A 24,402-nucleotide genomic window follows, 5' to 3' on the forward strand; every position below is an offset into this window, starting at 1 on the left:
TCTGTTCTTAAATATTTAGCCAGGTGCAATGGCAGTGCTATCTCTGGTGTTCTGTAAAATTAACAAAAACCCTGAAGAGATGGAACAAAAACTCAACACTTTTTCTTCTGTAGCTGCAAATACCCTAGAGAGTATTGTACAATACACAGAAAAGAAAGGCATAAAGGGAAACAGATAAACAGTTATATATGAATTTAATAAAATGTTTCTCTTATAAAATGTTGTGTGATTCAAGGTTATATTGAATCGCTATGACCCTGCAGGGAAAACTCCTTAACTCCTGCTCCTTCGATGAACTCCAATATGTTATGCTGGAGATTGGTTTTGTTCCACATGCTTGGCTATGATGCCATTATTGCCTGAATTGCAGGACAAGACTGGAGGGTCTTCACAGTTTGTGCTTACTATAAAGCTTAAGCAATATCAAAAGTCATCATACAGTGAAGCAGATCTTTAGTCCCTCCCTGGCCTTTCATTTAATAGAAATTCAATGATGGTACAAAGGCGTGCAACATTTTTTCCTAGGGGATACATGGCCTTTGAACAAAGAATAAGAAAAACCAGAAAACCCAAAGATCTGCTAAGCCCTTCCAAGCCAGCATGCAAATTTGGATCAGCAGGTCCACCTCTGGTCCCTGAAGGAAAATTCCCCTCTCAAAAAAACTCCCTGAGCTCAATAGAGGAGCTCAGACAGCAATTCTTACCTCATTCACTCCTTTCTGGAGCACACAGAGCACAGGAGGCAGGTAGAACAACTACATTCTTCTAGGCTGAGTTCTCCTTATGGAAGATTTTACAGAAGCAGAAATTTCAGGGGTGTCTTCAACTCAAAACTATGCTATTGTAGGGTGTCCCCATTCTATAAATCTAAAGCCAAATATCACATCAGTATAACAGCTTCCAGCAGCATGAGATTAAGAGAGCAGGTAGGAACTGCTGCAAAGTACAACTTTAAATGATGAAATATCTTTGTGATTGAAATGCAAGACCTGCATTTCCAAGAATGTTTCTGAAATCAGATTACTTTCTCCTTCTTCCTTTCTCTTCACCATTTTTCAGAAGTCACCATTAAAAATACTGATAACAGTGTAGCTGAAAGCAAGTATAAATAGAGCACACAGTGAGCCAACAAATCCCAAAGTTCTAAGAGATATCATTTGTAAGCTTAGGTGAGATAGAAGAAAATGATCAAGTGATACCAGCACTTTTGATTTGCATTTTAGGGAGCATTTGCTACCATACTTGAACATATAGGATTCAGCTCTGACTATTCTTAAAACCAAATCAACCCAAATGCCAAAGCAAATCCAAAGCAGAACCCTTCCTAATACAGCAAAAAGAGCTGGTGCTTTACAGAATGAATGGAAGAACTCTTGCTGAGCAGAGGGACTTCACATTTACTGTTGCAGAACCCACCAGCTATCTATGCCCTATCCCATAACATCACTGCTATGGAAGTTGTAGGGGCCAGACTAAAGCAGACCAGTTCCTCTCGTGAGATAAAAAACGTAGTTTTGTCAGCTCCTCAGCTCACACAAAGCTTTAAGCACTTGCAGTCTGCAGACCACAGGATTCAGTCTGAGTGACATGACAAAGCATCTGTGGGTAACCTCATGAAAATCCTTCTAACTGGAGTACATGCCTCTTCCTCATGTGATACCACAGCAAAACTACAGCACCGTGCATCCAGAAGTTACTGGAAAATGAACTGTCAATAGTGACAGAATAATTGTGTTATTTACACTCATTAGGCAAGTTAGCAATGCAAATAAAATTTAAAGAGATGATCTTGAATTCAACGCCCAGTTGTTTATGTAGTGCAGTTTGACATCACTGATAGTAATCCAATAGTGATGCAATTCAGTGGACACAGTTTTGACATTAGAGGAAAAACAGTGTGAAAGAAAACATACAGCAGCACACATTACACCAAGTCAAACCAAACCAACCTTGTCTCAGTTTCTACATTTTTCTGTTGGCAGTCAGCAACAGAGAATGCTCTCCTTATCTTCAAATTAAAGTGCTCAGAAGACACACGTTCCAATTACAGAAGTGTCTAGTAAGAAACATGAAAAATGGATGAAGTCCTCCTACGCATAGAGAAGGTGTTTCTCCTGTGACCTTCTCTGTGGCATAAGAAATCTAGAGGCAATTTCAAATAAACGCAAAGAAATTCAGCAACTCCTCTATTAAACAGGCCACTGGGTGTCACCATTACTCCTGTCAAGTAAAGAAAAGTGCTGGCTTTACTTTTATTTCCCTAACAATATCACAGCTTGCAGGCTCACCTCAGTTTACAAATTACTACTCATTTGGACAACTGAAAAAAGACATTTGGAACCTTCTGAAGTTTCAGTACAGACTGACATTTCATTAACTAGAATTCTGAGGGAGATTGGTGTGATCCTTTAGACCGTGCAAGGAACACCAAGTGGAAACCAAGGTCCTTTGCTATCATTTCTGTCAGCAAAACTTAAGTCAACACACTGCATTAAAAGGTAAGGTAAAACCAGATGAAATTTACTGGCAGTTCTTCTCAAATACAGGATCTTAAAAATCATACAAAGCTCAAAGATCAACATGCATTTCAAACAGGTCATTTCAGGAGCAGCTGCTGGCATGCAGGGTTCTTATCCCAGCACTGCCTCCCCTCCTGAGAGGGGCTTGGCACGAGGACCACAGGGTAATCCAAACAGTTGCTAGCAGATGATGTTCTGGGCCTAGTGCAAAATGCTGTTCTCAAATCCATGCAAGAATAATCTCAATATAATAATATTGGAATAGCCTTAACAGTGCAGAAATACTTGAGAGAGCTGTAACTTTTGCTGGCAGAGATCAGTGAAGAAAAAAAAAAAAAAAAAAAAAGAAAGAAAAAAAGTATTTTGAGTTCAGTGCAGCATCACTGATGCATGCCAAACCAAGATCTGGTTTCAAGAAGAAAATCAAAACTGTAATTGCCACAACACAGAAAGCCTATAGCAAAGCCATGAGAGACATCTGGAACCCAGCCAGCTTGCTGAAGAGAGATTAGAGTCAGGTTTGGTTAGGCTGCAGAACTTGTGCAGTCAGACACTGTATGCTGCATTTGAAAGAATGAACGCGTATGAAAACAAGGAAAGGAGATTGAGGCTCCTTCAGAGACTGAGAAAAAGATGCTAAATCTGTACAATTCCAACAGCAATTTATACTGAGCTGATTTAGTACTTCACTCTGGCTTTTCCTGCAGTTTCAAGCACTACAAGCATATCAGCACCTGCCTGTTCCTGCCCATGTGGGTCCTGACAGAAGTCTTCAGGAAATTAATACGTGAAGAGGTGAGGCCTAAACCAAAACACCACAAATGAAGTAATCTACAACACATTAAGACAATAAATCTGTACTCACATCTGGCATCTATATGCATAATCAGAACAGCCCTGTAGTGAGGCAGTACCCTGAGGCTGGGACTCCCCATCACTACACAGCCTGTGCTGTTGCTGCATTGGCACTTCTGTGGGCAGCTACAGAGGATGCTCCATTTGCTGCAAAAATGTAAAGGGTTCAACAACTACAAACGTTACAATATACACATCTGCATACATAACACTTAATTCCTATGTAGTCCCATACTCCTTTCTTTGCTCCCCGGGTCTGAGATTTGCATTTCCAGTACGTTGCGGGCACCTTTTGTAATATATAAACCAGGACATTCTAAGAAGGTATAACCAAGTAGAGCATTCAAAATGCAGGTAGCTGAAAACAACAGAAGTTAAATATTCTATTCCACTATCATGTTCTTAAAAGGTAGATGCTAACTTGTTCACTACTACAATTAATAAACCCTATTCAGTTCATAGAGATCTTATGGGGGAAAACTGACCACTTCGTATTTTATACAGTTTTGAATATGTGGAGCACTGTGACCCAATTCCACACATGCTTTCCTTTCAGAGATTAATCTCACTAAATTGAATGTGGCAGCTCACAGCATATAGTAAGCTGCTTGCTTACCTCTTTGCATGTATAACACTTCACATTGCAAAATAAAAGTGATAGTTGGTCTCTGGGATGGTCCCCTGGTATCTTGTCACATCAGCAGCAAAAAGAACCCAAAAACAAACAAACCCAACCACTAGGTAACACTTGGGGTTTCCAACTATCATGAACTAACAAGATAAAAAAAAACATGGATAATATAACGTTATCACTGTTAATTTGTATTAATTTTTAATCCAGAATAAAGGAAGATGAGGAAGAGCCAGGAATATTGACATCAAGGGACAGGGCACGGCTCTGGGGCACTAGATCTCCTAATTCAAGATCATTTGGACCCACAGTTTATATCTTTGTGCTCTTTGTTTCTGTAAACTATCTAGTGGCAAATTGATTATTTAAGTTTACTAAGTTGCCCTGGCTGTGCTGACTCCAGCACTACATTAAATTCAAAACACAATGAGGAAAAGAGAGGAAGGAATTGAGCATCATTCTGTCCTCAAGGCCCTTATATCACCTGATGTCACTGCTGTTCTTGCCAAGCCAAGCCAAGATATGCAGGCTGCATATCTGCATGAATTGGCAGCTTTGGAAAGGCTCTGAGCAGGCAGGAAACGCTTAGGGAAATCAAACACATTATTTTGCTAAGTCAAAATACGTCTGATGGACTGCAATTGTTAGGACACGTTCATTAACCAAGGCAAAAATACAGAGCCTTGGCTAAGCACGAGTCCCTCTGCAGCCTGCAGTGAAAGTCTGGGAGGGACTGTTGGAAGGTCTGAAGCACCAGACCCTCCAACAGCGGTGACACGCATAACTATCAGGAAAACTCCATAAATATGAAGTTAGTGGTTTGATACAGAAGGTCTTAAACCCAAGCAGAGGACAAAAAACTCATACGGTTAATGACAATTATGGAGCTCTTCCTACTTGTCGCTGCCCCTGAAATAGCCCTCATTGTGTTCACGGAGAACCAAATGAGGATTCAAGGTAAGTTCCAAATAAAAGGGAAAAGAGTGGAGCCATATGCATTACAGCAAGGTAGTAACTTCATATCTGGTGAGGATGACAAAATGTTATGGTATTAAAACCAGAATTGCAGGATTTTGGAAAATAAGAAACTTTAATATCATTCAAAAGGTTATAAAGGAGAAATGAAGAAAATTGGCAAGTCTGCTCATCTTAGAAGAGTCTTTCCCTACAAAAGCATTCAGAGAAGCAAGTTAAGGTGCATTAGAATAGTGGACCTGAACAGAGGGTTTGGCACTCAGGGAGCTTTTCAGCTCAAGGCCATACAGACATTAATTGTAAATTGTAAATTGTAGAGTATAAATCTCTACTCACAGACACACACAGTGGTTAATTCTGAAACTTGCATGCATATACGTACATACGGCACCTAAGCAAACATGCAGCTTCATGCAAGGTAAGCTTGGTTTGCACAAAAGTATCCCTTAGATGAAACGGCACCATGTATTTCAGTTGGTGAGGCTTTACATTATGTGTGTAAATATGCCTTGTAGTTAAGGCTCAGTTTCACCAGTAATACAAGCATCAATTTGAACAATCATTCTAATTTTCCCTAATGAATTCTGAATTATTTTCTGTAAGGTATATGAGACAAAGACAACATAAGTGCCTTTAGGAGAGATAAGAAGAGAGAAGAACAACATTTAAGCCCTATACGTATTCCCAGTATTTCTTAGCCCTTTTGCCTTAGGTGGCTCTATACCTAACACAACACTACAGAACTCGTTCCAAGTTCTCTTTAAGGAATATAATAGGCACCTGACTCAGACTGGAAACCTTGCATGGCTAGTACTGCAGCCTCCCATGAGCCCAGGCCCCTTCGTTAGGTTAGTCATTAAACTTGTAATCCATTAGTTAAGTTATATAGCTCAAGGCACAACTAAGAAGATGGAGTTATGCTTTGCAGACCCAGGAAAGAGGAAATCCAGAAGCAGAGCTCTATAGAGTATTTCACTATACTAGCTTTAAATCTTACCTTGTTTGAATTCAATGGAACTTTTCCACAAGAAAGCTCTCCAGAATCACATGTCAAGTTTGCAAGATGGTCAAAGAAAGAATTGAGAACTTACTCGCCTGTCGTCTTCTTTCATCTTGCTTTGTGTTTCATCTGCATCAGTCAATCTATTGCTTTCCTGCTTTTCTCATGAGCTATGCAGTCCCTATTGAAAAAAAAATAAATGAATGGAAGTTATCTGAAAATCCCTCACTGGGTTCTGAATTACAGAAGTATCTTTCTCACATGATTAACCTGAATACATGCCAGCACCAACAATAAGATGCTCTACAAACTTACAGACTTTATTAAAAAGCAACAACACAAATCACAGAATAGCAAATCTACAAACATTCATTTTCTTAACAAAGCAAACGTCATATTAAAATCTCATCCAAAATTCATCTAACCTTTCCCTCAAGGTAAGCTGTATTAACTAGGCAGATATCAATTCAGTTATTAAAACAAACAAACAAATAAATAAAAAAAGCTGCCACTCTAATAGAGTCAATGGTCTTAATAGAGCATCTCTCTCTTTGCCATCCTTAACCCTGAAAGACAGACTTCCTCAGGTGGGAACCTATCAGCGTCCTGCTCTTATCACCTGGGCAGCTCCACCTTCACAGAACAAATACACTTCCTTCTCCTTAAAGAAATCCTGCTGCTTTCTTGAACCTGTAACATCCTCCTAAAACTAGAAAACTGATACAATTACATTGCAATTTAGGGCTGGACTTGGTAACCTAATGCATAAATCAAAGATACTGCTATATGCAGACAAAGAAGCCACAGAAAACCTAGGACAGCTCAGAATGCATTAGAGAAATGAATGATTTCCTGGAGGGACTCAACTTCAGAGTCAACGGTAAAGAAAAATGTATTACTGCCAATCTGCTGCTCAGTGAACCAACCAAACGGAGATGATGCTGACAAGGCAGTTACCAGACCTGTGTCACAGAATACCCCAACGTGCTCAGCAGTAAGCTAACACCTTTGCTTAGCTTATATAAGACACGTTCAGCTGATTCCCCATTTTACAAGAGATGTGTGGGGAAATAATGTTCTTGCAACATGCTTATCTGGGGATTTCTGGGCTTTGATATTCAAAACTTTCAAATCAACCCATTCAAATGAGTTCATTACTCTATGTTTAAACACTAAAATTAATGCAAGAGATACTGTATTTTTTTTTTTTAATGTTCAAGTGATTTATTAAAAGCCACACTCCTAAGAATAAAATGCAGCTGTCTGCTTAGAAAACCTGCTCTTAGGCATATAAATTCTTTGGCTGTCTTTAAGACTTAAGCTCCCAGGTGATCAGAAGCTCTTTAGAATGTATGATATGTGTTGCAGTGCTTTTGAAAACTGTACTATTATCAATGTATTTTGTCTATGGGTCATCATCGTGTGAATACATTTAAATTTAGGTTACAAGTATCACTCCTTCAGACAATGCATCAGCAAACTGATAAATTAAATTAAAATATTCAAGCCACCTCAGCTGCTTATAAGCTGTCCATGCAGCCTGGCAATAGCAATGCCATTATTGCCTCTGACCTGCCACGCTGCATTATCTTCATAATTAAGCAGGAATCCAAAGTAACAGTCTTGACCGTGACAAAGATAGCCTTGAATTGCAGCCGTTAAAGAGATCCACAGAATTTTTGTTTAGGCCTCCCAGAGGACTTATTAGAAGCAAGAGCTTCAATTAAAAACAAAGATTCAGTTACATGAATTGGCAACAGCAGGAGCACTGCTTTACTTTGGAATGTGCTCCCTATATGTAGTAATAACAGACAACTCTCTGAAAGCATAGTTTCAATAAACAAACTCCAGGTATCCAAACATCTCTGGTTGAAAAATCAACTTCAACTATGACAACAGAAAGATTTCCATAAGCTCTCTTACATATCTTGCTGTATTTCCCTGCTCCAATAACCACGATCATTTTTCTAATCCTTTTATCATATATCAATCAGTCAAATTCAGTACCAATACTGTTAACAAAACCATGGATTTGGCCTCTTGCATCCATTCTAGCAAGACATGCAGAGGAAGAGACTCAGAGCTGTGTGAATGCAAGGTTACCTCTGAATGTAAGAACCATGTTGTTCAAATCAGCAGATGAATTTAGGTCAGGTTTTTAATCCATTTTAGTCATTATCTTGTATCTTATAATTATTCAGTAAAGCAACTAGTGGTCTAAAACTCCTTCTGCAAACCTAGTGCTATAGGAAACACCTGAAAGCTTATTCAAGGTTGAAAAACACCTTCAACATAATTAAAATGTCTGAAAGAAACAAAGCTATTCTTTTCTCTAATTCACGGCCCCATTCTCCTCTTTTCCATTTTTTTTCATCCTCTCCATCATACAAGAAGGAAGTTTTTGAATAGATTTGTTCATAACAATGGTAGGAACAAAGCGTGCTGTTTTACGTATAATTTAAGCACACTGAAAGCAATTTGCATTCACTCCTGTCTACAAAGTCCTCTTGATTTCCCTGAAAAACAGAGCAGTTTTATATTAAGAATGATCACTTTAAAATCAAAGGAAGGCCTTTGTCAACGTGTCTGATTTCAGTGCTACCAAACAGTTTGCTCATAAAGTAGTTACTGCATGTATCTGTGCTGCGACCATCATCAAGTCATTCCTGCTGTAGTTTCTTCATTGCTGAGGAGATAAGACTCATAAGGCTTCAGACTCCATTTACATGCATTACTTCAACATCTGACTGTAGGACACCATTCACACAAGCACACCTTTCCCTCTCTGGCCACAGCTCAGCTCTGTGGCACTTGTTGCTCAGCAAGCCTCATTTTAGTCAAGCACCTCAGTATGTTCTGAACAATGTGGAAATAAATGAGTCCCAAACATGTGCTTAAAATAAATGTATGTGCTTTGCAAAACATACCAACTGAATCTTATATACGTCTGAAATCTGCCGGTAGCACTCCAGGGATTCTGAGGGGATCTCACCCCAAACTGCACACACCTCTTGCCAGATCAGAAACATCAGTTGCTCTGTTATTTCCATCTGGCTCATTCCAACTGCATGCTGTGTGGTATATTTATTTTCCAGGTATGTGCCAAAATGCACCCCAGTAATCCCTCAGGACTACTGACAAGCCATACGCTATGTGAGCCATGTATGAGCCAGAATCCCAATCTGCAAGAGCAGAGACACAAGGCCTCCTCCCTTTGCAGGAAGGGGCTAACAGCTGGAGCTGAGCACAGGGAGCCCATATCCAGCACTTTGGGCTTTCCTTCCCCCTTCCATTTGCAACAGTCAGAACTGCTTGTGTACATTCTTCTGCTTCGTGATGAATGCTGCTGACACTCACTACGCCCACCGACAGTCCTTGGCTGTGCAGTCAGAGTGGTGTGATGAGTAGACCGGCTGGCCAGTCTTCTTTGAAACCAGGAATGAGTAGGAAAAATCCCACACGTTGTCACAAGCAATAACAGCAGAAGTGCAGCTGGAAGAAGAACCCACTACTCCTACATGCCTGGCTGTTTCTGAGAGCCCTGGGAGGCAGCAGGCCTTTTCTGCTGGTTTTATTTGCCATGCTTGGGAAGCCGCAGCATGGTTCTGCTGTGCTGTCCATTCAGAAAAACACAGCCTGCACTTCTGAACACAGCAAACGCACACCTCATCTTCCTCAGTGCTTTGGACACACTGTGCCTGGGTTCCTCATTTCTGTATTGAGGTAAAATGGACCAAACTAGTGGTTTGAATTTTTTGCTGTGAATTTTCCATCACAACATATGCCTATGGGAGTTCCAGCTCCTCCCAGTGATACAGCAGCACCCGCTGTCTATCTCACACCCTCAGTGCCCTTGACCTAAAGCCCAGTTAAATAATGCTTCCCTCATTCTTTCCCTGTGGTATGTCCGCATTCATGTACAGGGCCATTTCATCAAGAAGTATTAGCACATGAATTAAGACAAATAATGAAAAGATAGAGAAGAGACTGCAGAAGTAGACAGGCAGAATGAAGCAGCTGCCCAAGACAGGGAAAAGGATTCAGCCTGGCAGTAAACAGGCAACAGCAGACACTGACAGCCGGAACTGCTCGGGAAAGCATGTGCTTTGCTTAGGGGTCTCCCTTTTCCCACTGAAGAAAGGTACTGTTAAATGTGGTCTTCTGGTACCTAATGAATTTTTATTTCAGAGTCACATGTCCTCATTTGGGTGTGCTGTGACAACCTGCCATCCTGCAAACATAACTGTCTAAGCTGTCACTTGATCTTCAGACTCACAACTGTCCAGATGACCAGAAAAACAGACTAATTGCTGAGACTCATTAATTACTTAAGAAAACACAATGGTGGTGATGCTCATCAGCTGCTGTCGCAGCCACAGGTCTGTCCTCATCAGCAAAACTATCTGAAAGTGGCTCAAGAATTCCTCCTAGTCCCATAAGGAATCACCCTTTGAAAATCTCCCTGCCTCTGAAGGATCCAAATAGAAATTACTCATTTTTACTTTCCATTCTCTGAATGCTGTCCTTTGCAAGAGGTGAAGCTGTCCCCACTTGGAGGCGATGAGCACCTAGCACTGCAGCATGGCAGGCAGCCGCTGCATCGAGCCGTGCGGGATGAGCACTGCTGCAGCCTCTATGAACTGCTGTGCCATTTGTCCCTTTGTAGGAGTGTGCTGGGCTGCAAAGGATGCAATTACAGAGAAAGGACACAACCTCATTTACAATATAAGATATATATAGGATATATGAAATACGATGTCTGTTCTAAATGCTTAAAGAATATCAACTGCAACTCCAGCAGTGATTAATTAAAATCATCATACATGTACCAGGCTGATTTACTTTAAGGGTGATTCCAAGACTTGTGGGAGAAGCTGGGAGATGTACTGGGGAATGCTGTTTTTTACAACGTACAAACTACACATGCAAATTTGCAGTCCATGCATTCCAGGACAGAATGCAGAGACCTGAATAATAAGAAATTCTTTCTCCCCTCACCCCTATTAAAAACATATTTAAGTGACAAACCTACACATAAGCCTTAGTGTTCTAAAGGAAAAAGTCAGCATTCTTTAGCAGAAGAGAACATCCGGATTACTTTTTGTTTTAGAAACCCCATCTGTAGAAACGTGACTTCCCAAGACTAGTCTGTTTCCTATCCCCTGCCTCATCCACATCACCACAGTTTAAACAAATATGTTCCCAGTTCTGGAACAACATTACTTAACATTACTGCCTGGAAAAAATATAATTGTTCAAGCATTTCCATCTTTGAAAGGATTAGAGCTTAGCTTTGTGGTTAAAGCCCCATTAGTATGGTCTTTGCAGATAAAACCACCCTCTTTTGTGGAATTCGTGTTATTTAAATTTTACCAGATGGCAATTTTTTCAGCAAAGAGAAATTTGCAGTGCGTTGCTTTAGGATAAGATAAATAAGGTTGATTTTCAGATGCTTTTAGATGAGGAGCTGTTAAAGCCGCAGGCCTAACATGCAGATTTCTTGTCAACTTTAATTAGCTTCTGCGAACCCTACATTATGAAGTTATTTAAAATTAACCAGGGTGAAGAAAATCAATTTTGCCAACTTTCAGTTGTTCACACTCATGCAAAAAGACGGCAAAGGGACTGTGTGCAGCTGTGAACTCCGCGTCAGTGAGAAATGAGGGCCAGGCCCAGGGACTGCAGAATGACTCAAAGGGACTGAAAATGGCAGAGGCGAAGCAGGGAGGAACAAGTCATTCCTGTTACAGAACCAAAGTGGAAATGTGCTAAGCACGGCAGAAATGAAAATCGGTGAGAGCTCTCAGCAGGAAAAAGCAGGGCAGGGTAGCAATGCTGAGAAGGCCCAGCAGCCCTCGGTGTGCCTCCTGCCCCTCCGCCGCAGGAGCAGCCATATTACTCAGCCTTAGCTCCAGCTACCAGAAGAGTCTACGTTTTCTTCTCACACATTTCCACAGTGTTGCTCCCACTGCTGTTTAATTGCTATACTCATACACTAATGTATGTGTATGCTAACAGAAGTGAGGGATGAGGATGAAATCTGGAACATTCTATAATGTTGGCATTATAGAAATGGCCATGGGCACCACTCATTAGTTACACAAATTCATTAGGCAAATTTTACGAGTTGTTGTTCTTCACGTAAGAGCACATGAATTACAGCAACTCTCTCAGTTGTTGCTTTTTGCAAAGTAGGGGTGCAGAAGCTCTGTTGTTCTTAACAACAGAACAGTTTGTGCCCTTTTTTTATCTTTTCCAACCAAAAAGCAATTTGGGGAATGTACTGTTTTCTGGAGATCACATATTGCTGCAGGAGCTAAGAAATTAGTAAGAGATAACCTTCATGAACTTCTGTTTGAGAGTGGATGTATACAAAATAAGTTCAGTTATAAAAATAACCAGATTTCAAAGCACTAATTTGTCCTTCAGTGGAAAAGTCATCACCAAAGCTATCTGCTACATCTTGGCAAAGAATTCAGGCCATTTTTTCAAGGCACAGAAGAAAATCAAAGTCATCACAGATACATTCCCCACCATTGAGACTATTACTTGTGAAAAATAAACAAGAGGGAGTAACTAGTAACATGAGACTCCTTTACTAACACTACATAAAAATCCAAAAATAAAGGCAACAATCAAAGAGGTAATTAGTTTAATTTGAGAACATTAAAATTAATGTAGGCATGTCTCATCTAACAGTTGCTGGAAGTTCCAATTGAAATCCTTGCCCAGTCTACCTTCTTCCCTAAAAGAAGGAGAAGCAGATTTTTTTGCCCATGGAAGCCCTGGGTCCATGCAGTTTCACAATATTAGATCAAAGTCAGAAAGCACTGCAGGCGCTTTCAGATTGTGTATGAGATGGTCACTTCTCCCAGCCGAAGCTCAGGGCTGTCTTACCATCTTCCATCACATGAGGCAGCTGAATGCTTTTGCCTGCTTGCCTGTAACCAGTGCAGACAGAAAACAAGGCTATTCCTCACACTGGGGAATATTACAGTCCCTGCAACATCTTGTAATGACCACATGAGTCACTCTTAATGAGCTTCAGTCCCCGGTTCTTTTAACTTACCAATGTCCTAGATCAGCCTTATAAATAAAACTGGGAAATATCTTATTTTTCTATTGTCACAAACTCAAAATGCCAATGTGTTTCTGCGATTGCTTTGTGCCTCACTCAGACTCCTGAAATAATACCCGAGTGAGGATGTGCGCCTTCTGCACAAGATGCATGCACTTCTTTGCTTACTAGATAAAGGAACAAAAAGCAGCACACTGACATTAGGTAAATGCAATCACCACAAGCATTTTCTTATACCTGACCTTCCTGTGAAGATGTATGATCTGTGCATACTGTTGTCTCTGTGAATATATTGGATATTCACAAGCAATACAGATACAAGACAGATTGCCTTGTATAATTATGTCCAACATGCATGGCAAATGAACTGTTAATATGGCTTGTCCATATTCAGGCAAACACCCTGAAGTAGTGGCAGTCCCACAGCAGTTTTTACAACCTGCAATTGTGAGATGAATTTGCACTCATCATTGCATCTAGAAAAGCTTTATCTGAGGTGAGGTGATGGCTCTCTCCAAATCACCTGGTTGGATGATGCAAACACAAAGAAGAATTAAAGCTTAGGAGGAATGGGACTCTATCTCTGGTGGGAGCTGGAGGCCGAGGACAGAGCCTCTGCTGGCCACAGATTATTGAGTATTTTATGCAAGGCTACTAAAGTCTGATAGATTTCCTATTGTTAAACAGGTAATAATTCAGAAGACATCATTCTGAATATGAGTTTCTGGCCAGTGAGGTGCAGGAGTAAAGAGGCAACCTTAGCAGTACGGCTCTGAGTACTTCCACTCTGCATTCCCAGTTGCTGTACAATATGGACACTCCTGGAAGCACTGGTGCGCAAACACAGCAGCTCTGTGAGGCAGCAAGTCCACCTCCTCTGGGCTGTGTGGCCTAGAAGGAACAAAGAAGCAAGGAGATGCAGAGGTCTGGTGCAAGCAAGTCTGGAGATGGGGGCTAATGTGGCTTAAAGAGAAGGGCTCCTGAGGACCCTGGGCTGTGCAAGCTTCTCAGTGCTTTCACTGTGATCCTGCCTTCAGCGGCTGGGGAGAGGCAGCCATCAACAAAACAATGTGCAGAGCAAAATGAGCCAACAGCAGAGGTCAGCCTCGAACTGTACATTTCCTCTCCAAATTTGCTGTCTGAACAATTCTGCTGTTGACTGTCCATCTAGAAATAATCTGAGGTATCTGTGCTGTTACAGCAGTGGATAACAGGAGGAAGAGGAAGGGAGTTCCCTTCCAAAACAAGAAGAGGTAAAAGCCAGGTGCTCAGAGCACTGCCAGGTAAGGGTTTCATTAAAAATGGATGACACTTGGCTGCTCAGACAGGAACATGGAGCTCCTAGCAACACATTCCTCCTCTTTGCTAGCTGTTCCAAGAAGGTCAACATCGCACAGAAAACAAACAAACAAAAAAACCACCCTGAAAACTAAAATAAACTGAAATAAAACTCAACCTAGACAATTCCAAAGCACCTGAGAATTCTATCAGGGTATGTTCCTGCGTGAGCTGGTCTGTAGGAGAATTACTGTTGCTGATTTTCAGGTTGGCTCATACCAAAGGGGCATGGTTCCACTGTGCCATATATAAGTGCCTGTATGACCAATGCATGCATATGCTGTGCTGTTCAGGTTGTCTCCGTTCATCTGGTCCTGAGCTCAACATGTAAAAACATTTGAACAATGCCTCCATAAGTTAGATCAGTGCTTAACACAAAACAAATTACCTGGACTTTAAAATCTAGGAATGAACATGGGCTAATCGCCTGCTGTTTGCTGGGTGACTGGAAGAACAAACATTTTGTTATCTCTTGCAGAGGGGAGGCTCTTCAGTGGCATCCTCCCTTCTGTGCTGCCTGGATCTTCGTTTAACGCAGCAGCTGAAGGTTGGGGATTCAGGGATTTGGGCTGACCACCTACACACAGTGTCACAAATGTCAATTGCAAACAGGAACCTGATGATCACCAAAATGCTCTGAATTTTCTGGGCCTGCTTTCCAGCTTGCAAGGTGCACCTACACCAGGCAGGAATTCTGGCATCATTTCACTCAGTTCCCTGTTTGTCAAGTGCTAAACGCAGCACTTCTCAGCACAGGTTATTTTTTCTGTAAATGGACAAACCATTGCACACCTGACCCCACGGCCCTGCACCTCTGCTGAGGATTGAGCAGCCATGCGTGCTCTGGGAGAGGACATCGTTTTGCCCACCTCCTTCCTTTCCAAGACCTCAGCAAAGCCGAATTCCCACCTGGAGCCTCACACTGTTTCCTTGCCGCTGTTTCACTCAGCACGGACAGGTGCTCTCCTGCCCAGGTCACTTGCTGCCCTCGGGGCCGCTTTCCACAACGACAGCTGCCATCGATGGCGCTGCGCGGGAGAAAGACCGAGCCCCCGGGATGAGGAGGGAGTAAGCAGGGAGGGCGGCCCCGGGGACCCGGCTCCCGCCGCTCGCGGCTGCCCGGGCCGTGAGGCAGGGCTGGCTGCCCGCCGTCCCCGGCCCCGCCGCTGTGCCTCCGCCGTTCCCGCTGCGGGCGGCGCGGGCGGGCAGCGCTCGGGGGCAGCCCGGGGCGGGGCGGGGCGGGCTGCCGGGGCCGCGGGCGTGCTTCCACGGGGAGGGGGCTCCCGCTCCGGTCTCTATAACGCCGGAGCTCGCCGCGCCACGCCGCTCCGCCCGCGGTAACCTCCCGCTAGCGGCTCCGCTCCCGTTCCGGCCGGCGCCGAGCACAGCAGGGCGGCCGTACCCCGGCGGCGGGCGGCACCGGGCTCCGCAGGAGCCGGCACCGCAGGGAGAGCCCCGCGCGGGCGCAGGAGGGGGCCGGACGACGAGAGGTCCGCGGCGGCGACGGAGGCTCCCGGCTCCGCTGCTGCCGGGCTCCCGGAATGGGCCTCCGGGCGCTGATGCTTTGGCTGCTGGCGGCGGCGGGGCTCGTGCGCGGTGAGTGGGGCCGCGGGCACGGCCGGGCACGGGAGCGGGCGCGGCGGCTGGAGGCACCTCGCTGCGCAGCGGCCCCGCGCTGCCGGGAGCGGACCGGGGAGAGGGACGGAGCGGGGAGATGGCCGGACAAACTCCCCCAGGGCACTGTTACTGCTTTACAGGGGAAGTTCGGGACCGAAAATGAGAGGAAACTGTCTGGAGTGGGGACGGGAGCGGGCACGTTAGAGGACCTGTTCCTCTCTGACCCAGATTTCCTTTCCTCCCGAAACTGCCTCTGTGCCCGGTCTGCTCTGCTCCATCCGTGCGGAGCTCCTTCTCCCTCCATAGAAAATGGCAGAATAAAGATCCTCCCTGGATTCGATAGGACAGAAATCCCCGAATATTATCACGTACATTAATGTAGCACCTATCATCCCTGCCAGGGATCCAGTACCCACGCTTTGCTGATAGCTGACTGCACAGAGAACAGAGCAGAGTACTCGCCCAAAGAGTTCTCAGTTCGAAGCAGTCGGGGTGCGCGGCTCAGTCCTCGCCAGGAGCCATTTTTCTTCCGCTGTCTGGTTGGTGTTCCCTGCCACACCTGTGCTGTGGCCCCCTGGTTATGTGTGTGCCAGGACAGGTGCCAAAATGCACTGCACTGCCTCCTCATCACTCCTCTGCCCGACCAAAGAGTGCGTGTGATGACAAAGGGTCACTGCCATTTCAAGTTTACCATTGCTGGACAGCCAAGAAAGGAAATCCCCTTTGGGGTGAAAAGAGCGGTAATGCATTTGGCAAAACATTTTGCCATTGCAACTGATGAACTACATGAATTGTTTTTCCAAGAATGCAGCATGTAAAGTAATAATAGCTACATAATATCTGGTAGGATGAAAAGAACATATGTCTGAGCCTTACTTTCCAATGCAGAATCCTAATGATTTCTCTCTTCCTATGCCCAAAGAGTCCCTGCAAGGAGAGTTCCAAAGGAAGCTGTACAAGGAGCTTCTGAAGAACTACAACCCTCTGGAACGACCAGTTGCGAATGACTCCCAGCCACTCACTGTCTATTTCACTCTCAGCCTCATGCAGATCATGGATGTGGTGAGTCTGTAACCTTACAGGAATCTATTTATTTAAGATGATGGATTTTTTCCTTTCCCAGGATGGAGATATGTAGTGGGAAAGGAAGCCTGCAAGACCCTGGAAAGCACACGTAATTGAAGATGCAATGCCAAATTTTGCCTTTAAAAAAGGAAAAAAAGAAAAACGTAAATTTAAATTCAACAGTAAAGCTTTTCTTCTTCCTTCAGCTCTTACCAGTATTAAATACATAAATGAAACTTTATTAGACTTTGCCTTTTGAATCCTTAACTGTACTTAAATCATCAAGTTCAGCCCATGGGGGAATATGCAGCAACAAAGGCAGTGATTGCTGGTGGTTATTGAAGAGCTGCTTATCTGAGAATGGGAGAGCAGTGAGAAGGAAGAGGATGTTCAGTCCAAAATCTAAATTATATTGTTTCTAATCTTCTTTAGACTTTTTAAAGGTTTTTAAATTTTATCTACTTAGTTTTTATCTGCTTTATTTATAGCCACAGTTAGTTAGTATAGTGATGGACGTTCTTGTGCAGCACCTGCCAGGCAGGATCTTTTGGTTTCCATTATGAGTAATTTCAGCTTTATTCTGTCACAGCTGCACTGAAGTCAAACTGTACATGTAAGCAAGTTTACAGCTGTACTGAATTCAGCCAGCTCTGACCACTAGTAAAGAAGATAATTACTTTAAACTAATAGTTTCCCTCCAAATTCCATCTTCTTTCTATTAGATGCTTAAAGTCCAAGGCACCACACAATTCAGGAAAAGGATGGGATTATTCATGACAAGCGGCCTGCATTCAGTTCCCTTACAGGCTGCTGGTTGCCAAGATCCAGGCATTGTTCGTGTAGTATCTAAAGGTCAGCACACGTATAGAACTCTACAGCTTTAAATTCTCACAGTTTCTATAAACATTTTTGCAACTTGTAGAGTTATTAGACGTAGGATGAAAACTAGGGAATGTTTTTCAAGTGTGATATTTACTACTTGCTGAAGTGAGAGTAGGTGATTGTAACCAGTGAGTACCACTGAGGCCTGCAGGCAAACACATCACTTATAGCCTGCCTGCAGCAGCTGAGACAGTATGTGCAATACCAGCCAGCCAACAGAGCAGTGTGGAGCGTGCTTCTCTGAATGAGGGCAAGAGACGAATGTGTTGTGCAGAGCACAACAATTGCCAGAGGTACTGGCAGACAGGCTCACACTGGCTATGGCTATACTGCATGGACACCTGGGAGCCAGCAGTGCACAGCTCGATGGTTATCTGACCCAAACTTGGACATGAGAGAAGAGCCTGTACCAGTGGTTCATGCAGTGACAGGAGCATCACATTACCTGTTGGTGGGCACGCTTTTGTTGTTAACAATGCTTATTATGGGTGAGCTTAATGATTCTGAAGGAAGTGGATTTCTTCACATTGAACACTGTAGATGCAGTACTAGGTGAATCTGGACACCAAGAGTCACAACAGACCAGTAAGCAAGAAAATGAGCAAAAGCACAAAACCAATAAATGGTACTGTGTTAACAAGCGATACATTAATTTCTTGATTCATCTTCTAATCAGATGCCTTTAGGTCACGCAAAGTAAAAGCAAACAGCGGGATGTGAATGGCAGTGGGTGTTGGAGGCCTGGCAGAGAGCAGCAGGCAAGGCAAGCTGAAGGGAACGGGAAGAGCAGCAGCATGGGACAGACGGTGCTTCAGAGGCCTAAATGCCTGAAAGTCGCTGTTTGGACTTCTGCTGCAGCTGTTCCTGCTGGCTCACACCTCTCGCCATGTATGGCAGGAAGAATGAGGTCAGGGCACAAGTATCCTTGAGGCCCCCCAGGACCCATATGACCTGTCTGTATGGTTTTAACTCCCACCCAGCTCGATGCAGTAAAAGGCCCTGTAGAAGCCTTTGCAGGAGCTCCTGCTGGATGGAGTCTCCAGTTGTGGCTGTGCTTTCCTATCTGCCTGGTTTTAATTAGATTTTCATCTTTGGCAGTAATAGGCTAGAATATCCAGGAAAGCTTATCCACTTTGAAGGCCTATTCTAACTTAGCACTTAAAACATATTTTGATGTACTCCTGCAGAAATCATGACCATGGTGTTTCAACTGGATTTTACACCAGGATTCAATAAAACCCCATTCCAACTACAAACACACTGCTTAGCACTGCCTTCTCCTGCAGCTCCCTCTGGGGATCAGCCTCCAGCTGCTGGAGGACTTTCTGCTCTGGTACAGGCCTGTGAGGTCTGCTTCAAAGGATTCTGTACAACTGTGTGTTCAGGAAACATTTATCCGGTGCTTGGTTTGCTTTGATAGTCAAGAAAAAAACTTGGATGCTTTGGGGTTTCTGCTGTTTGAATTTGTTACTGTTAGCACTGCTAGATACATAAGTTACTCTGAAAATAATGCCTCCTATTTATTTCCAGGGAAACTACAACCAGTACAAAGAGCACAATCATACTGTTTGATAGAGCAAATTCTCAGCTGCCAAACACTCTTGTTCAACATAGGACCACCATTAGCTATGCATTTTCTCCACCAATGAACAAGACCATGCATGCCACACTTGTAAAAAAATCTACACCAGCATCAGTGTCCCACTGTCACTGTGAGCACTACCAAAATGCACCAACCACCACCTCACTGGGCTCACATCCACTCTTTGGTCTCCATAAATGTTCAACAGATATAGATGAATGTTAATGGGTGCCATTTTTTCCACATGAAGAAATTCAACTGCACCCCTTTGCTTCATCCACACTTCTGTCAGACACCATTCTGTCAGACTGCTCCTCTGCTGCCACCTGTCGCAGCAGCATGTAATGGAATATTGGTGGGAAGGTTCAACTTCTACTGCCATACCACCAATATTTGCCTCTGACATCGTGGGCCAACATAATAAAATAGGAGGTATTACTTTTAGAGCAGCTCTGATTCTGTATAGATCTATTTGGCCTGAACACGTTAAACATCTTTTAGAATATTAACTACCTTGGGAAATGTTTGTTGTGTAGACAAATCCTCCTGCTGCTGACACAGGTTACAGAAGTCCTCCTTAAATCATTGGTGAAAGAGTCCTGAATGGGATTAGCTGAGCACCCTGGAGACTTCTTCCAAGAATAGAATCTCTACCATAAGGGTTTCCCTTGCAATTCTACATCTGTTAAAGAATGGGGCTTTCTCTTCCCCATGCTCCTCACACAGGTATAACTGTGTCCTTGTACCATATGAGGGGGATGGCTGTTGGACAGACAAATGGCCAAAGGCCAGCAGATGGTCATCTTCAGAGTTAGAACTTCTGGAGTTGTCCAATTTAATAATAAAAAAGCAGAACTGAAGAGCAAATACCCACAGATCACTGGCCAATCTGGGTACACTCCATGACTGGCAGTCACAGCTAATGTGCTTCAGAAGGAGTTTTTGATCCTCCATGCCTTCCAAAAACTCCCCTTCATTATCACTAAGAAGCTGCTGTTTTTGTCCTGGCAGTTTAGTTACAGCTCATTCTGCTTGCTATAAATCTGACTGCATTTATTTCTCTGAGATCTGGGATTGACAGGCAAAGAAAGAAACCATCCATGAAGTAAATTAAGCTTCACACTATAAAACAAATGAGTTTTCTTCATTGTCAACAAAAAGCAAACACTGCTGGGAATGACAGCTATTTGCAATAACAATTACTGGTGTAACAAGCTTGAAATAAAACATGTCACATCACGCTATCTTGCAGTTTATATATTCACTTTAATGGCCTTTCAGCTGATACAAGGTGAACTGAGAGCGAGACCCATCCAGAGCAGTTCTGAAACATGCCCTGCAGAACAGGCTGAATCCCAGATGCTCATGTCTTTACTTTGAGTCTCTGCCATTCTGCTCTGACTTAGCAAAGTGGTAAGAGTACATGAAACCCTTCCCCAGTACAGTGGAGGTTTCCTACCTTACATTTTTAGTTTAACCTTTTTCTTTCAAGAACGAGCATGTACTTCTACCCTATCCTTGCAGATCTTTTTATTGGTATTGAACATTTATATGCACATGGGTATCAGGACTACAAAATGAGAGAACTGGATCTGTAAATTGCTCCCAACTTAGTTTAGTCAAGTAGAAGACTAAGCTAATGAACTGTCTAGTGCGGATGCAAACAAACATAATGAATTATGTAAAGTACTGCTTACGGGGGGGAACAGTGGCAGCACATGAAAAATGCAGTTTTGAAACACATTAAAGTAGAGAGCTAGGAAAGTGGGGAGTGCTTAGAATGGAGATGGGGCCGCATGCCTGGTAGGCCAGAGGGACAGCAAAGGAGTTTGGGAGAAAGTTGGAATTTAGGTGCAAGAGGACAGAGGGATGAAGCAGAAAGGCAAATAATGGAAGCTTCTGTGTCAAGTCAAGGGAGAGATCCTAGGTATCTTTCTGTTCACTTTATTCCTATACGCCTAAATAAAAAGCTGGTGCTCTTAAACCTTTGCAAATAACCTTACAATTAAATTGTTCTGAACTGAAAACAAAATGGAGACAGCCAACTGGCTACAAATGCTCTTTAAGGACACTTGAGATATTAGAATATTAGAGGATGAAATAAGTGGTCCCTTTGGTTTTTGTAATTATTTGCTTCAATTTTCTTGAAATAAGAAATGCCAAGCAGTTTGATAAAATAGAAAAAAATAGCCTACTTCCTGCGTGATTTGCTGAAATCTTGGTTCAAAACTCCTTGGAGGAAAGCAATGTATATTAAACTCATAGGCATAATAAATGTTTCTCTGATCTGAATTGGAAAATGTATGGAAACCTCTGACTTAAGAAAACTAATCAAAATTTCAGAACAAGAATAATGGGAAGAAAATCCTAACAGCAAACACTGAGGATATCTGCATTTGTTAGTGGCAGTAAAGGAAGGGGGATTAGTGGATAATTATAGCTGGTCATGGTCACAGTTTCAGCACACTGTCAAAACAATACAGGACAAGATGCAGAGAAGCTACTTACTTTCTCTGCACCTCAGCTGATGGAAACTCCACTACCTGCACAAAACACTGGTCTATGGCCTCTGCCTTTCACTGCTGGCATAGAGCACGAACCTAGGCTATGCTTTGTAAAAAGCATTCAGTATATGCATTTTTGTGAAACAGATTCCTAAAGTGTGCAGTTTCCACACTGGATACAATTACAACCACCCCTTTCTTCAGCACTGAGTGGAGGCAAGCACCTAACATTCATGCTTTGTCTTCTAATACCCATCTCAGTAATAACATCAGAGATTATTCTAAACATATTGGTTTACAGTGAGCAACTGGAATACACACAGAAGCAGTGCTGTTCCTGCACAACAAGGACTAGCACAGAAAAACAAATGCAGTGATTGAGAAGGTATTCATGCTGTGCCTAGAATGACATTTTTCCAAGACATTCATGTTTGCTCTAAGTTAGTGGAGTTAAGAGAAACATCAATGGGAATTCCCTCCCCTGATGTTAGAATATGAAACTTTAGAAATTACCCCAAATGGTCATACATTTATACTGCAAATCACTGCTCAGAAACAGAAACAAAGTACTGGAATACACTGACTTTTACAGTGATAGTTCAAACTGTTTCTATTGCTATTTAGATAAGAAGAAGAATCAAATAGTCTCATTTTAGTTTGAAAGAGACCTCCAGAGGTCATCTAGTCCAAACCCCTGCTCCAAATATGTCTGAATAAATCATGCTACTCAAAAGTGTGTCCAGTCAAGTACTGAACACTTCCAAGGACAGACTCCACAACCTGGGAAACCTGTTTCAGTATCTTAGTTGTCTTCAAGGTAAGAACTTTTCCCTAACATCTGATCAGAATTCCCCAACTTCCACCTTGGGAACAATGCTGAAAACTTACTGAAAGAATAAGGCACTCTTCATTCTTCAGCAAAATCAGGCACATTACATAAAGATACTTCTAGTGATGTGTATCAGATTGCACGACTACTGGCTGCAAGGTATGCAGTTTGACTTCAATAAAGCCTTTTGAAATAACATTCTCAGAAAAAAAAAAAAACCCTAGGGGGTGAGGCCATGATTGTAGAATGAGATATAAAATGGCAGAGTGATTGTCAGTGGTGCATTGTCCAAACGGAGGGATTTAGATACATGGTGCGATTCCCCAGGAACCCACCTCATCCTTAATTAGTTTCATTAATCACCTAGAAGATGAATAAGGAATATTTTTATGAAATTAGCAGATTACTTACATTTGGTAGGGGTTTGCAGAACATTGAGGACAACAGTAGAATTAAACATTGTCTTGTGAAGATAATGGGACTGGCTTGACTTGATTTGATGCACGTTTCCCTATCCCTTTGGCTTACTGTTAATGCTGATGCGATCAAGCTAGATCGTTAACTAGCTAATTAAAGCTTTTACTACACAACAGTTTTCACTTATTTTCCAGTTTGTCCTTCTAAAATTTCTGGTTACAAGAAAGCAAAGTGCTGAATAGTTGTTTGTACCCAGTGAGCAATAGCAGAATCTCAAGAGATATTCTGTTCCTTTAGGCTGTTCGATTCACTTGTGCAGACCAAAGGAAAAAAATGAAAACACGAAAACTTTTTATGTTTATCTGAACTCAGTCAAAGTTTGCTGATCCCACATTGCCCTGCTTACTTGCATGACTTAGATTTATATATTCAAGAGCTTTTGTCCTTGTTTCATTTTACAGAGTCTAAGTATACAGTTGACTTCAATGACTTCACATCCAGCACTTAGGAAAGCCTGCATAAGAATCTGCAGGCTCAGTAGTTGCAATCAAACACCCTGGACTCACTGGGCAAGATAGTAATGAGAAATATTTTGAAATTTTAAAGAGAAAATTATGCTGACATTCAGAGAAGCAGAACAGGTTCTGTAAAGAAACAGACTATAAAACAAACAGCTCCTCAAAAAAGAAAAAAATAATGAAAGGAAGAAAAAGAAATTTAAATCTGGAAAGGCAAATAAAACAACACATCAACAGGCTCATTGAGAAATTGTGCTAGAGAAGTTCCTAAGCTGTTTATCAAACCTCAGCAGCCTCTTTGTAAACAATGGTTGTGGCAGAAGCTCAACAAATCTGCATTATTCTTTTAATTTTAGCATTCATTTGGGTACATTAGAAAAAGTCTTTTCCAGCATTATTTTCCTCTCCCTTGACAGCTTGGTTTTTATTCCCTCCATGCTGAAAAGAGAAAATATTTTCACTTTCCTCTTGCGGCCATTTGCCATCCTACTGTGATCTCTCTTGGAATTTAGAAAAGCAGGATGGCACTGGAATATGATTTTCAGTATTTTTAATCAGATTAATACCTACTAGAATTGCTGAATGATAACAG

General features: G+C 42.5%; 1 protein-coding gene across 1 annotated transcript in view; it reads left to right on the plus strand.

Moving 5' to 3' along the window:
* Positions 1–15,937: 15,937 nt before the first annotated feature.
* The window catches only part of LOC122163297 (neuronal acetylcholine receptor subunit alpha-7), a 37,712-nt gene continuing 29,247 nt past the window's right edge, over positions 15,938–24,402 (plus strand). The window contains exons 1-2 of the mRNA XM_042824467.1: positions 15,938–15,992; positions 16,936–17,075. Coding sequence (XP_042680401.1) covers positions 15,938–15,992; positions 16,936–17,075 — 195 coding nt within the window. The remainder of the gene's footprint in view (positions 15,993–16,935; positions 17,076–24,402) is intronic.

This window comes from Centrocercus urophasianus, unplaced genomic scaffold, assembly GCF_019232065.1.
Source record: "Centrocercus urophasianus isolate 14NV4802_14NV808 unplaced genomic scaffold, USGS_Curo_1.0 seq_23, whole genome shotgun sequence".
Classification (NCBI taxonomy): Eukaryota; Metazoa; Chordata; class Aves; order Galliformes; family Phasianidae; genus Centrocercus; species Centrocercus urophasianus.